This window comes from Myotis brandtii, unplaced genomic scaffold, assembly GCF_000412655.1.
Source record: "Myotis brandtii unplaced genomic scaffold, ASM41265v1 scaffold38, whole genome shotgun sequence".
NCBI classification, from domain to species: Eukaryota; Metazoa; Chordata; class Mammalia; order Chiroptera; family Vespertilionidae; genus Myotis; species Myotis brandtii.
This window is the reverse complement of record NW_005364596.1, coordinates 5,514,095-5,529,499: the sequence shown is the minus strand read 5'-3', so window position 1 is coordinate 5,529,499 and position 15,405 is coordinate 5,514,095. Positions and strand designations below refer to the sequence as shown.

Here is a 15,405-nt window from a genome sequence, read left to right as displayed (position 1 = left end):
GGCTGCGAGGGCCGAGGCAAGCCGCTGAGGCTGGGAGGGCCAAGGCAGCAGCAGCTGCCATGGCTGCGAGGGCTGAGCCCCTTACAAGAATTTTGTGCATTGGGCCTTTAATCATTAGTAAATCTCAACAAACAAGTGCTGGCAAGGATGTGGAGAAAAGAAAACCCTTGTGCACTGTTGGTGGCTATGTACATTGGTGCAGCCACTGTGGAACAGTATGGCGAGATTCCTCAAAAAGTTAAAAATGGACTGCCTTATAATCCAGCTATTCCACTTCTAGGTATTTATGTGAAGAAAACAAAAATACTAACTGGAAAAGATACATGCACCCCTATGTTTATTGTATCATTATTAACAATAATCAAGATAGAGAAGCAATCTAAGTATCTGTCCTTCAGTGAAATGATAAAGATGTGGAATATATATAATGGAATATTATTCAGCAATAAAAATGGCATTTTGTCATTTGTGACAACATGGATGGACCTAGAGGGTATTATGCTACATGAAATAAGTCAGACAGAGAAAGACAAATACCATATGTAAAATACTGTATTTCTCCAATATGTAAAATCTGAAAAAAAAAATAAATGATTAAACAAAATGAAACAGAAACAAACCCATAAATATTGAGAATGAGCTGATATTTGCCAAAAAGTGGGTTGGGGAGATGGAATAAAAATTTTTTTTTAAATATATTTTATTGATTTTTTTACAGAGAGGAAGGGAGAGAGATAGAGAGTTAGAAACACCGATGAGAGAGAAACATCGATCAGCTGCCTCCTGCACATCTCCTACTGGGGATGTGCCCGCAACCCAGGTACATGCCCTTGACCGGAATCGAACCTGGGACCATTCAGTCCGCAGGCTGACGCTCTATCCACTGAGCCAAACCGGTTTCGGCTGGAATAAAATTTTTAAGAAGTAAAAAGAAATCAGTACTAGGTGAGCATTACATATTATTGGTGGAATATCACATGAGAAGCTTTGTACTCTAAGACTACTATTTCCTTTAGAGCTCAACAGTGTAGATTTCATTTCATCCTCTTCATTTTCTATATTTTAAAAATCCTTAAGTATATATAAAGATTCACTGCAATATAAACTCTGTTTAAAAACTACAAAACAGCTCAATGTGACGTGCATTTTTCCACACAGAAATCCATTATCTGAATACACAGCTGTCACTGTTTTCATGGAATACACTTCCTAAATATAGGACAATTATTAATCACATGATGGTGCTCCTACTGTGCAAATGCATGGAAAAGGAAAATGAGAGCAACATACATAAAAAATAATTTTGACCTTTGAGCCCTGAGCCTATTTTTATTCTTAAGTATTTCGTGTTTATTTTTGTCTCATATTCCACAAAAAAGCAGTGATAAACATGTGATGATCAGTCTTAGTATTTTCACAAGTAGGTATTGTTTTTATATAAGTGAAACTTGTTTTCATGGGGCATCAGAAGATTCCTGTGTGAGAACTCTTAAAATGCCTTAAAAACTAATAAAAATAAGATCGTTTCCAGAGAATCTTACTTTCTGGATATTATTTATTCACTTGCAGGGGGCAGGGAATGGGTAACACTAATCATTGTTTCCAAAAACAAAAATATTCTAGGTATATGGAATGCATAAAAACTGAAGTATCTGTTCTTTTTCACTAGGCAAATGTTTATTCATTTGGAGATTCCATAGCAAAGCAGATAATAAAATATTTTAGAAAGGATTTTAAGAAAAATCTCAATGATGAGTAGAATTTTAGGAGGCAAGAATTCTATAACTTAGAAAAAAAATCACTTAATTTTTACCTTGAGATTTATGAGGAGTTCTCTGAGTACACATTAAAAACAAAATAAATTAAAAGCACAAGTACTCAGATTAGATATTAAATCTCCTCTTTCGGAGACCCATGAAAGGAATGGATTCTTTTATTACAAGATCTTGCGTGGGCTTTTGGAACAGAGCAGAGTGCAGCGGGACTGCAGATGCAGAAGGCCTGTGATTTCTAGGAATCCCCTTAACCTCTCTAAACTTCATAAGTAAAATAGAAGGAATATCTATCTTCCTCAAAGGATGTTTTAACAAACATGAATTGTTAATGTGTAAAACACTAATACCAAATTTTCATGACACAGTCACTGATGTGAGTTCATAACCCAGTAGTAGACTCTGAACCTTCTCATATAAGCCAGAATGACCTAAATACTGTCATAGTGCTAAAAATCAATAGTGCTATCCTCTCACGCAGGAGACAACAGTAGATTTCAACACGAAAGACTGGGGAAAGTTTCTCAGAAAAGGCAGCATCTGAGAGGGCTTTTGAGGACGAGAAAGAGCTCAAGAAGCAACATGTGTAAAGGGCAATAGGTAATGTTGGAGTTCTTCTATCCCGCTTCTGTCTGTATCACTCACTGGAAGCTCCCAGGGATCTCCTGGACACAAAGGGTTCTGGGCTGGTGTCCTTTCCCGTGTTGCTGTTGGTTCAGACAGGAAGGAACAGTGAAGTCTACTTGCCGATTTCACCATGAGCCGATCTTTTTGTCTACCTGTGGATGAAGTCCTCCTGATTCTGAGATTCTGGTCTGAATGCCAGTATTCACGTCCTATGCCCCAAGTGCAGAGAAAGCTTGCTTTAGGACGGTAATCCCTGATCTTGCCAGCTGCCAAATTCTGGTTGAGGACCACAGATGCACATCTGCCACCAGTTGTAGCTGCTTTAATTGGGTAAGACTCATTTCACACTCTTTCCTGATTCCTTTTAAAACTGTACTGGTTTTACTATTTTATCCAGTTTAAAAATTTAGAGTATTAGCTTTAAAAGTTATCTTTCTTTTCATTTTTAATGTTTAACAGAGACCAGGAAGCAGTAAGATAATACAGATATTCCTATAGGTAATCCTGTCTAAATTGCTACTTAGGAAAATTAGTATATTTCACCTCTTGATTCCCAGTTAACTCAGTATAAACATTTACAAGGTTGCTGTTTTTTTTTTACTTGAATGTGGGCTAATATCTTTAAACTTGGCTTTAGTATTCAGAATCCAAATTTTGCACTAAAACTGAGGATGTCATATAAAAATATTGATTCATTAGAAAAATAGGCAAATAAACAGAACATTTGTAACAATAGGAAAAATTTAAACCTATCCTAATAGAGGGAATATGCTAATTGACCATCATGCCCTCACAAGATGGCGGCACCACAGCCAATAGAGGGAATATGCTAATTGACTGCCATGCCCTCACAAGACAGCAGCGCCCACAGCCATAAGATGGTGGCGCCCAGTCCCCTCAGCCCTGTCTCATCCAGCCTCAGTCCCCCAGGCCCCTCAGCCCCACTGGGGGGTGGCAAGTGCCACGTGCCTCATCCAGCCTCGGTTCCCCAGTCTTCTCAGGCCCACCTCATCCAGCCGGAGTCCCCCAGTCCCCACAGTTCTGTAGGAGAAGGCAGTTGAGGGCGATAAGGCTGGCAGGGGAGGGCAGTTGGAGGCGATCAGGCTGGCAGGGGAGTGGTTAGAGGGTGATCAAACTGGCAGGCAGAGTGATTAGGGGCAATCAGGCAGACAGGCAGGTGAGTGGTTAGGAGCCAGCAGTCCCAGATTATGAGAGGGATGTTCAACTGCCGGTCTAGGCCTGATCCCACAGGCAGTGGGACATTCCCCGAGGGGTCCCAGATTGAAGAGGGTTCAGGCTGGGCTGAGGGACACCACCCCCCCTGTGCATGAATTTCATGCACCGGACCTTTAGTTAATCATAACAGTGACAATAAAATATCCTATTCTAGAAATCTCATATATTGCTGGTAACAGTATAACTTGGAATAACTCTTATGAAAATCTTTTTGGTTATAAAATGTTATTCTTTGGCTCCACCTTTGGGAATTTATACTAGGAAAATGATCTCAAAAGAAAAAAAATCAACTTTATAGATTATTGGAGAAACCACATAAGTAATCTCTGTTTCCATCCTGCTACAGTCTTCCACCCCTCACCCCCAGCACAATCCATTTTCAACGCAGCAGTTGGAGTGACCCGTGTTTTTTCTGCTCAGGGCCCTCAGATGGCTCATGTTCTCAGGGTAAAAGGCCAAGTCCTTCTGTTGGCTTGCAAGGCCCTAAGTAATCTCTCTGCCCCCTCTGGGATCCCATCTGTCACTCCTCCTCTACTCCTTCCCCTCCAGCCATGGGGCCTTCTTACTGTTCCTCTAACAAGTGGGTCACACTTGGCTTCAGGGCCTTTGTTTGTGGAGTTCCCCCTGCCTCAATTCTCTTCTGCAGACCCACATGGGCCCACTCCCACTTCTCTTCAACCTTTGCTCGGCTATCATCTTGCCAATGAGGCCTGTGGCCTACTCAATTCAAAATTTCAATTCGTACTCTTACGTGGGAACACAAGCTGGATTGCTGATCCCCTTATCCTGTTCCCTCTCTTCTACATCCTACATAAATTACTATGTTTGTGATGTTGTCCCCACACAAAATGCAAGGTCCACATGAGCAGGGATTTTTGTTTTGCAGTGATGTATTCTAAAAACTCAGAATATTACCTGGCACATACAGCAGGTCCTCAATTAATGTTTTGTTTAGTATTGTTTTGTTATAACATTGATGAAATGCAGCAGGAACTCTTGTTTATATCAATTAGCTAGGGTTTCCTTATACTTCGTTTCACCTGAAGGCGCAGAACCTATTGATGATGTTAGTGAGGACTTAGTGTATGTGCAGTCAATAATTGTTGAATAAATACATTTTAAAATAGCATGAGAAAGCATGTCTAAACAAAGAGTTGGCTAATTAAAATTATGAGATGTATTGTAAACTGATCCAATCAAATCCCCCTAATATTTCTGTGATTCAGCCCTTTTCAACCATGCACTTAAAAAGGGGGAAAGAGCCCTGTGTCTCATCTGTTCTTAAGAGAGAAGAGACGCATTCCCAGCTTTCCTCTCAGGTGCACCAGGATTCGGACATGACTGACAGATGCCCTGTTGCACCCGATACGAAGAGGCTCACCAGACATGGCTTCTCTCTTCCAACCTTCAGGAGACTAATATGCCACATGCCACAAGCCCACTTATCTATCCTTTGGTGATTCAGCTTGTTTACAACAATCAAAGTAACAGTTGTTCCCATTTTCTATAAGTTATATTTTCACAATTAAAAAGTCAATATATCAATAAAATTAAAACCAATACATTCTCTGATGTTCTTCAAAGAGATTCACACATTCCCAAAGACATTTCAAGGGGACCTTGCTATTTCATTTGGGTTAATCACACCCTCTGTATCCATTTACTTTTTTGTAAAACAGGCCTATTCTGAGTCGCTGTGCCTACATCAAAATGAGCTGTATGAGGAAAACATAAGTACGTGGAAAGACTGATGGATTTAGAGCCATATAGTCATGAGTTCTAATTTTGGCTCTCATACTAACTAGCTATGTGACCTTGGGCAAATTATAGACTTTCTGAGCCTCAATATGAAGTGGGCAATGTCTCCCTTATACAATATGTGCACATAGGACATCTACAACAGTGCCTCATGTAGAACAGATGCTCAAGAAATTGTAATTATTGTAAACCACAAAGCATATTGTGCAAATATCTATTGATGATACTAATAGAACAAAAAGGAAAGAAAAAAGATATGAACAGTTCCAGGTTGGAGCCATGGCAGTGGCAAATTCAAGCCCTGTCAACCTGGGGTGTTCCTTGATGTTAGCATCGGAGGCCAGAAAGTTGGCTGTTTGGAGATCAAGCTCTTTGCAGACCTTGTGACTAAGGCAGCTGAGAACTTTAGGCAGTTCTGCACTGGAGAATTCAGAAAAGATAGGGTTCCTATAGGATACAAAGTGGCATTTTCATAGGGTTATAAAGGATTTCATGATCCAGAGTGGAGATTTTATTAATGGAGATGGTACTGGAGTTGCCAGTATTTACCAGGGGCCATTTGCAGATTAAAATTTTAAATTTAGACACTCAGCTCCAGGCCTGCTTCCCATAGCAAACAGTGGTCCCAGCACAAATGACTGCCAGGCTTTCATCACCTGCTCTAAGGGTGCCTGGCTGGATGGGAAGCATGCAGTGTTTGGAAAAATCACTGATGGACTTCTAGTGATGATAAAGACTGAGGCCCCAACAATACGCCCAAGCTGCCCGTGGTGACCAGTGTGGGGTGATGTAGTCCAGAGCGAGACTGACTCAGACCTTGACCTCTCTGCCATTGTAGGCCTGGCCTTGCTCTGAGTGATGCCCTCAAGTAAGATCATCTGGATTGGCCTGTGTTTGCTTCCCGGCCTGCTGCTGCCCTGTTTGATCAAGAGATCTTGGAAGTATCACAGATTCAGAACCCAAGATTTTCCATGTTTTTCAACTGTCAATAATGTTTGTTTTCTGGGAAAACACAACCAAACAAAAATGTGAACAGAATCGGCACGAGAAACACAGCACTGGGAACACGAACATACAAGGTGTGTGAAGAGGAGCGAGTAGCAGGCATGGCATGAGAATGGGACCCTGAGGAAATCGGAGTCTGTTTTTTTTCTCAGTATGAAAAGCCATGGACGACATTTTGAGAAAAATTTAACAAGGCAAGACCTATGTTTTAAGAAAACAACTGTTTAGAAATGTGGAAGGTGGTATGGAGGGAGAAGAGCCAGAGGCAGGACTTAGTTAGGAGGCAAGAGGGTATGAAATAGAGCTAGAGCAACTGGGGAATAGGAGGAGGGCACTAAGGAGAGGCTGTGGTAACAGTCCCCATAAATAAGGGGACAGTAAGCAAAGAATGGGGGTGAACGAACGAAAACGACAAACAATTACATTTAGATGATCTTTATGAGTAAAGATAGAAGAGAGGTTCAATATGGTATCAAGGGTTTGAGTGGGGGACTAAAAGAATGTTAACTTAATTGTTCAAGAACAAAGGAATTAACAGGAGGTCATTTTTGGACCAGAGGGGTCTAAGGCATTTGGAGAGATGTCCCATAGGCAGACCCCAGGAGAAAGACATGGGCTTCTTATGTATAGCTGGGAGTCATCACCATAGAGATGAGAATTTAAACTAAGGAAACTGGATGAAATTCAAAGACTTTCAGAACTCTGAAACAGAAAGTTATAGTTAAGAACCTTAATATGTAAACACATTTACACAGAACTAATAAGTGGACAGAGGTTGGCCAATGAAGTCTCTGCCAGCAAGGGACTTGAAAAGGGATAATAAGGTATGAAAATGAAAACAATAATATCTATAGAAATATTATTAATGTACTAAATTTATAATGTTTACATTAACCTATAGAAATAAGCCCAATAAAATCTTTGGGCACAGAAATGTGAACTGGCCAAAACTCAGTGTTTCTAAATTTCTGATACAAAATTAAATGAAATCTTTATCATATCAATAAATATCTGGAGGAGACTAATTCAAAACCAGTGTTTATTTACATAGTGCATATCCCAGAAAGTTTGGGGGGAAAAAGAGTTTCAACAGAAAGTTAGCAAATTCTCATCGATCTGCCTATCTCCAGCACTCGAGGGAGACAGTCTGGAAGTCCTCAGAGATTGGAATCTTGATGGCAGAACTTCAAATGTTCCCATCACTTGCCAAGGAAGTGCCACACTTGCTCTGTGTTTAAAATGGGGGAAGAAGGGTGTTAGGGAAGGGGTTCGAGGGAGGGAGGAAGGGAAGAAGAATAAGACAAATTTAATTTAGACCTTTAGGAAGTGTTCAGGCAGGTAAAAACAATCAAGAAGCTTAGCATGGCCCAGTCCATATGGCTTAGTGGTAGAGCATCGACCTATGAATCAGGAGATCATGGTTCCATTCCCTGGTGAGGATACATGCCAGGATTTCGGACTCAAACCCCAGAAGGGGGTGTGCAGGAGGCAGCCGATCAATGATTCTCTCTCATCATTGATGTTTCTCTCTCCCTCTCCCTTCCTTTCTGAAATTAATAAAAATATATATATTTTTAAAAAGCTTATTTAGCATGACATTTCTCTATTTAAAGCTACTTTCCTTTAAACTCTTGTCTTAAATTCTCTCATTTAGATGAAGTCTTACATAAAACTACATTAGAAATTCTAGAGCCTGCCCTGGCAGGTTTGGCTCAGTGGATAGAGCATTGGCCTGTGGACTGAAAAATCCCAGGTTTGGTTCCGGTCGAGGGGATATGCCTGGGTTGCGGGCTTGGTCCCCAGTAAGGGGCATGCAGGAGGCAGACGATCAATGATTCTCTCTCATCATTGATGTTTCTCTCTCTCTCTCTTCCTCTCCCTTCCTCTGTGAAATCAATAAAAAATATTAATAAAAAAATTCTAGAGCCTTCCCACTTTATTTCCTACTTCTCTCTGGGTGATTTTAGTCTCTATTGAATGCTACAGAAGTTAGTACCCTAGCTACAGCACAAAAAGTCTAGAAAAACCTTGAACTGTAAAATTGGACTGCCTGTCAAATATACAAAATGGGATAGTATTACAAAAAAACAATGGGTTAGTTCCCCACATAAGGAATGGAGCTTGCTTCCCCATGAAGCCAGCTCTATGGTTCTGCTCCTTTCTAAACATCCTAGAACTAGACTCACAGTAAATACAGTAGGTCCTCGGGTTACGTCGGAGATCCGTTCCTACTGCGTGACATAACGCGATTTTCGCTGTAAGTCGGAACCCACCTACATAAGCACTTACTTCACTCACATGGAGCACATACACAGCAATAATGAAGTGAAACAGTAAAAAAAAAAAAAGAAAAAGAAAGATAATAATTCCTGACCTTTACTTGTGGTAAATAAATAATAAAAAACACAAAGCACATAGGTATATACATCAAAATGACGGAACTTTTATTTTATTTTTTATAAATAAATGGGAGATGGCGACGTAACCACAAAACAATGTATGTCAAGTCCAACGTAACCCAAGGACTGTCTGTAGTGCTCATTTTTTTCTACAAATTTGCAAGCTCAATATTCTTCTACTGTTGTATATTAAAGCAACAGGCCAAAGGTCTGCCCAAATATTGAAAGACAAATTATATGTGCATATGCTTGTATTCTGAAATTTTTACCACAGAATATTTTTACTTGTTTCTCAAAACAGCTTCAAATATAATCGTAGTAAAAATATGGCATTTTTAATCATGCTACAAATTTTATTTTTAAGATCTTAAATCAAAATAAATAAAGTGATGAAAGATGAAGAAAATATCCCAAATCAGATATTTGGAGTCTTTTTACGCTTATTAGAACTAGCTGGAATCTCTCTACTTCACCAAAAAGGTCACTACATAATCAACCATTTTCTAGCCTAAAAGTAATAAATGCACTCTTTCTCATTTTCTGAAATTAATAAACTACTTCATGTGAAAATTTTAATGACTATTTTGAAAAGTATTTTAGTTTATATAACTTCTCAAAAATTATACCTTTATTGTTGAAAGTACTACAGATGTCCCTTTCCCCCCATTGACCCCTTCTAGCCAGCCCCTACTCCCCCTCACTGCCCACTCCTAGCCTTCACCACCCTATTGTCTATGTCCATGGGTTATGCATATATCCATACAAGCTCTTTGATTGATCTCTTCTCACCCCTCCCCTCCCCCTCCTTCCCTCTGAGATTAGACCAGGGGTCCTCAAACTTTTTAAACAGGGGGCCAGTTCACTGTCCCTCAGACCGTTGGAGGGCCGGACTATAGCTTAAAAAAAAACTATGAACAAATTCCTATGCACACTGCATATATCTTATTTTGAAGTAAAAAAACAAAACGGGAACAAATACAATATTTGTATTTGCATGTGGCCCACGGGCCGTAGTTTGAGGACCCCTGGATTAGACAGTCTGTTCCAGTCTGTTCCATGGTTCTATGTCTCTGGATCTATTTTATTCATCAGTATACTTTGTTCTTTAGATTCCACATATGAGTGAGATCATGTGATACTTGTCTTTCTCTGAGACTGGCTTGTTTCGCTTAGCATAATACTCTCCAGTTTACATAACTTTTAAATTAATCTATTGAATTTTTTTTGGCTTCCACTAACTAAAAATGAATAAATTTACACCTCTAACTCCTTAAGAACCCAAATGTACCATACCTTCTTCATGACTTTCTTTACTTATTGAAGATGATACCTGAAAGATAAGAACAGAGTTTCCATTACAATGAATTTTTAGATGTAGAATCTGTATCCAAAAGTTTTTCTCATATATTTATAGAACCAAGTTCACACATACTAGTAATAGTTCTCTAACCTGAAAAAAAAATTTCCTTTTGCCTTTATTATCACTGCTCACTCGTTCAGATAAACAAACCACACAGAGTCAAACAGAAAAAGCATGCTTGAAAATATCTTTTCTCATTAGCCCCTGGGAACTACTGGGAATGAGGAGAGAGGTTTTCTTTCAGCTGCTTCCTTGGCTGAGGTCCTGAGAACAAAAACCAAACTCACGCATTCATAAGTATGCGCATGCGGGTGTGTGACACATACAGAGACACACATACAAACTATATAATTTATGCAGTTGCTTTCTAGAACTTTCAAGATGATTTTTGTTTATTTTGATGACGGCCAAGATTCCTAGGGCAGCTGTAATACAACCTGTGGTGGACAAGTTTGAAAGAAAGGTTTTCTTGAGATATAAATTGTTTTCTGACTAAGAAAACATTTTTAGAAGTTTTTATAAAAAAACATTTTATTGGAAGATCCATTTCCCATAGACAGAATGCACACAGCCCAAGAATACTTAGGTTAACATCTATGTAATCACTACCGAGCTCAAAGAATGGAACATGACGGGCTCTTCCCCAATCGTAACCTCATCGCCCCAACGATAACCTGACTTTGTAACACACTTTTCATATTTCTTTTTTAAAAAAATATATTTTATTGATTTTTTTTTTACAGAGAGAAAGGGAGAAGGATAGAGAGTTAGAAACATCGATGAGAGAGAAACATCGATCAGCTGCCTCCTGTACGCCCCCCACTGGGGATGTGCCCGCAACCAAGGTACATGCCCTTGACCGGAATCGAACCTGGGACCCTTCAGTCCGCAGGCCGACGCTCTATCCACTGAGCCAAACCAGTTAGGGCACTTTTCCTATTTCAAATTCAATAATCAACTTCTAATTCTGTGAATTTCTTCACCCTACCTACCATTTGAGGTCTTGGGCAAAGATAGAAAGAAAGACCAATTACCATACATCTGAACAGTTGAAAGTTATAAATCAAGCGAACATAATGACGGCTAGAATATAAAGTATGCTTCATCCCACCATCTTGTAAAGACACCTTTGTACCGACTTGGGAGCTCTCATAGCATCCGGAAGCCTCAGAGACTGCCTGAGGATGGCAGCGCGAGAAAAGGCACAGGGCCTCACCCTGCCCCACGTCTCCTCCCACCCCAGGCTCCGTTCTGCACTGGAGACCTCACTGGCACAACAGTGGAAATTCCAGCCCACACATCTATGCAACCCCTACCTGCAATGGCCACCCCCGCACCCCTGCAGAAGTAACAGTGAGCACACAGTCCACAGAGTAATGAGTATGAATTTGGGCAGATGCCCACACAGACCCTGCGAACGGGCCTGCAGCTGTCTGGGCAATGACTTCTAGGGTCTTGAGTAGCCAGTACGTTTTCCAGAACGGGGGGCTTGGGCTGCCAGTGAAGGCACAACTTTGGTCCCCTGGTCTTTTCCTGTGGGGAGGGACAGGATTGGATGAGGGCCAAAGCAGGGTCCTCTAGGTCTAAGGGCAGTACTGAATAAGAACAGCTCAGCAGGAAAAACAGTTACATTTCAGCAATATTAAAACATTCCCTATCATAGTGAATGTGTCACCTTGGAGTGAGATTAACATTTAACTGGTGAACTCAGGGTAAAGCGATTGGATGGGTGGGCCTCATCCAATCAGTTGAGGGCCCCAATAGAGCAAAAAGACCACTTTCCCTAAGCAAGAGAAAATTCTCCAGCTTCCACCCTGCAGTTTTTGGGCTTCCCAAGCTCGCTCGCTCTCTCTCTCTCTCTCTCCCCCCAAGCCCTCTCTCTCTCTCCCCCCAAGCCCTCTCTCCACACACACACACACACTACTGACTGGTTCTCTGGAGAACCCTAATACATTGCCCTCCCCCAAATCATAAATTGTTCAAGTTATTTTTCCTTCAACTCTATTTAAAAACAACCCTAATCAAATATGCTTTGTTTTTTTCTGTCATAGAAAAGGATGATGTAACAATGTAAATAAAGACCTCTGTACAAATTTCATGTAAAATAAAAAGTACTTAACATTTTCCAAGTACTTCAAAAAACAAGAAAAATTCTATTCAGTTTCCTAGCATGGTGAAAATACTTAACCATGGCTGGTTTTGAGGATGGTAGAACTGAAATGAATCTGGGTGTGAAAGGAACGCTACAACATGAAATATTACTCATTGAGATTAGGCCTTTGGGATGCAATAACTCTGGTTTTCTAAACAGACTATAAACAGAGTAACTTGCCTGTTCTTTGAAATTGTTATGCTCTTTAAATTGTGTAGGACACATATTACAAAGTTTGTTAAAAAGTTAGCTGTTTAGATTTCCTGTTTAAAATCAGCAGCTGCTTCTTGCTGGAGCTGCAAACATTTCAGAGGAAGAAAATGTATGGCATATAAAACAGAATAACTGAGCAGCTTCTCATTAACCTACAGAGTGTTACAGAAAAGAAATGAACAAACTACTCTACCTAAGACAGTTACCATCAAACGTTATTTAAAAATAATTTCCAGATTATTTTAATTTTTTCATTCTGAAAATGTATTTCTTGGTTGGTAGAATATATTCAGAATGTACAAAGCCTTATATAAAAGAAAACAAACATCATAGGTAAGTCTAACACTCAGAGGTAGTAAACTATTAAAATTTGGAGGTATTTTTTATACATTTTTCCATATGCCAAAAGAGAGACCAGGATTTATATTTAAAAATACCAACACGAGATCATGATAAATATCAGCTATTTAAATACCAATGACTTCCAGACTTTTAAAATAACAAGGGTAACACTTGCTTGTAGAAACTGGAAGAAAAAAGAAATGCACAGAGCGGCATCTAAAAGTGCCCCAATCCCAACTCTCACCCTCAGAACCACCACTATTATATTTTCCTTGTAAGAAACCAAGACAGGATTTTCAGTTACTCCTATTTCTCAGTAGGTAAACAATGTGGGCACCCTCTCCTCATCTAAGAGAAATTCTCCACGAAATGGTCAGTGTTATTTTATACCCTCATTCTAAAAATGCGATCTCCTCCCCTTTTCCCACCCTAAAAAAATACTTCTCACGAATATTCCTATCTTTAATTTCTTTATAACAAATCTAGAGTTCACCTTACCAAAGTATTCCTCTTTCTTTTATCAACTGAAGAAAGCTTATGCTGGCCTCAGTCCCTTATCCAGGCACAAACTGTATTTTAAATTAATACAACTGCTACGTATTTAGTGTCTCTCCTTCACACAATCCCATCAGCTTCCTACAAGCATTTTCTTAGTTATCCATACACAAAATGGGAAAGTATTTTAAGACTGTAAGTTTAATCAACTTTGTCAATAAAAAAATATAATTGGCTAGTACCTATTGATTTTATTTTCATTTCCTTTGCCCATCTTTGAGTGGTAATATATTATGCTTTGATTGGTTGAATGGCTGACTGGACATTTATCATATTAGGCTTTTATTATATAGGATGGTGCAAGGTGTGAAATGAAGTGTCAAATTTATTGGTATAAAGTTTTCCACAATATTTTCAACTCTCGTAATATCTGTAGAATCAGCAGTGATGTATTTTATTTCATTCCTGACATTGAAAATTTGTCTTCTCTCTTTTCTTTCCTGATCATTCTGGATAAAGGTTTATTATATTCTCAAAGAACTAGCTTTTGGTGTCATTAATTTTTATCTACTGATTTTTTGGGCAAATTTTTAAATCGGTATACATCTTTAAATCGGTATACATTTATTCAGTTTCCAATTTTCTCATGTCTGATCAGATAAACACATGAGTTAAAAACTCCATAGAATCTAGAAGGGTAATTTCTTAGTGGGTTATAAGTGTGTTCAACTTTATTAGAAATTACTTAATTGCTCTTCAAAGTAGTTGTACCAATTTATATTCGCATCAAATATATCAACAAGTTTGAGAGATCTCCTTTTACCACTTCTTTAAAAACACTGCATCTCTGACACTTGCTAAATGATAACTATGGAATTGTATTGTGTTTTAGATTGATCTCACTGATTACTGGTGAGATTGAATAAATTTTCACATGCTTACTGGCCATTTAAGTATCCTCTCTGGTGAGTTGTCCATTCACATTGTTTGCCCACAAAATGTAATCGGCTGGTCCTGTGGTTGAACTATTAGAGTGTTACTCCTGCCGACAGTGGCCGCACGCTGCAGCCCAGACACCCAGAGTTCCAGGGCAGTGCAATTCCCTGCCTCTTATAATCCCTCGTGTGTTGAGATCTATGTAACCAACTCTGTTTTTGACACAGCCATCCCTTTCGTGATTGTATATCAATTCAAACGTCTAAATTCGTAAACAAATTCCAAGAACCCTCGGGATTTTGTTTTTCTACTGTAGGATTCTCAGTGAAAAATCAGCAAGCACTTTCTTCATTATTAGGAAGCACAACAAAGTTACCAAACCATGTAATTAAAGCTGGATATTAGTATTTCTGATTTCTAACCTTGTTCCCCAAATCTAATTATCTAAGTCATATCCAAGTCCTCCAATTTTTTTTTTTCAAGAGGATGGCTTTGTCAACCTATGAATAAGGAGGTCACGGTTCGATTCCCAGTCAGGGCACATGCCTGGGTTTTTGGGCTCGATCCCCAGTGTGAGGTGTGCAGGAGGCAGCCGATCGATAATTCTCTCTCATCATTGGTGTTTCTCTCTCTCTCTCCCTCTTCTTTCTTCTCTGAAATCAATAAAAATACATTTTTAAAAAAGAGGATGGCTTCCCTGGTAATATGACAGGAAACAAAAAACAGGATGTAAGAGAAACTTTAATCTTGAAGATAATTTGAAGACAAGTATCTTTGTTTATTATTCATAAATCCAAAACTAAAATAAGTGGAATAGTCTTAATCTGAGACTACTTGGACAAAGATAAAAATATTTTTTCCCTTAAAAAAGTAATAGTAAATACTGATGAGAACTAAGTTCAGAATGTAATCTACATAGATACAAAATTGAAAACCCGAAGAAAATAAATGATTTGGTGCCCACATTACTAAAATGGCTTCTCTGTATCTTCCCTGACCTCCCAATAGTCCCTGCTCAGCAATGCAGCCAAGTGTCTTGTTAAAATCTAAGTCAGATCATATCACTTTTGCTCAAAACCCTCCAATGGTTCCCGATCCCATTCAGAATGA

The 15,405-nt window shown here is 39.2% G+C and overlaps 1 protein-coding gene and 1 pseudogene across 1 annotated transcript in view; one reads left to right on the top strand and one right to left on the bottom strand.

The window, feature by feature from the left end:
- Nucleotides 1–5,672: 5,672 nt before the first annotated feature.
- On the top strand, nt 5,673–7,135 carry LOC106727157 (annotated as a pseudogene).
- Nucleotides 7,136–7,420: 285 nt separating this feature from the next.
- Nucleotides 7,421–15,405, bottom strand: part of PPA2 (pyrophosphatase (inorganic) 2) — a gene marked incomplete at its 5' end in the record, with an annotated part of 68,898 nt that continues 60,913 nt past the window's right edge. The window contains 2 exons of the mRNA XM_005872432.2: nt 7,421–7,626; nt 10,091–10,127. Coding sequence (XP_005872494.2) covers nt 7,598–7,626; nt 10,091–10,127 — 66 coding nt within the window. The remainder of the gene's footprint in view (nt 7,627–10,090; nt 10,128–15,405) is intronic.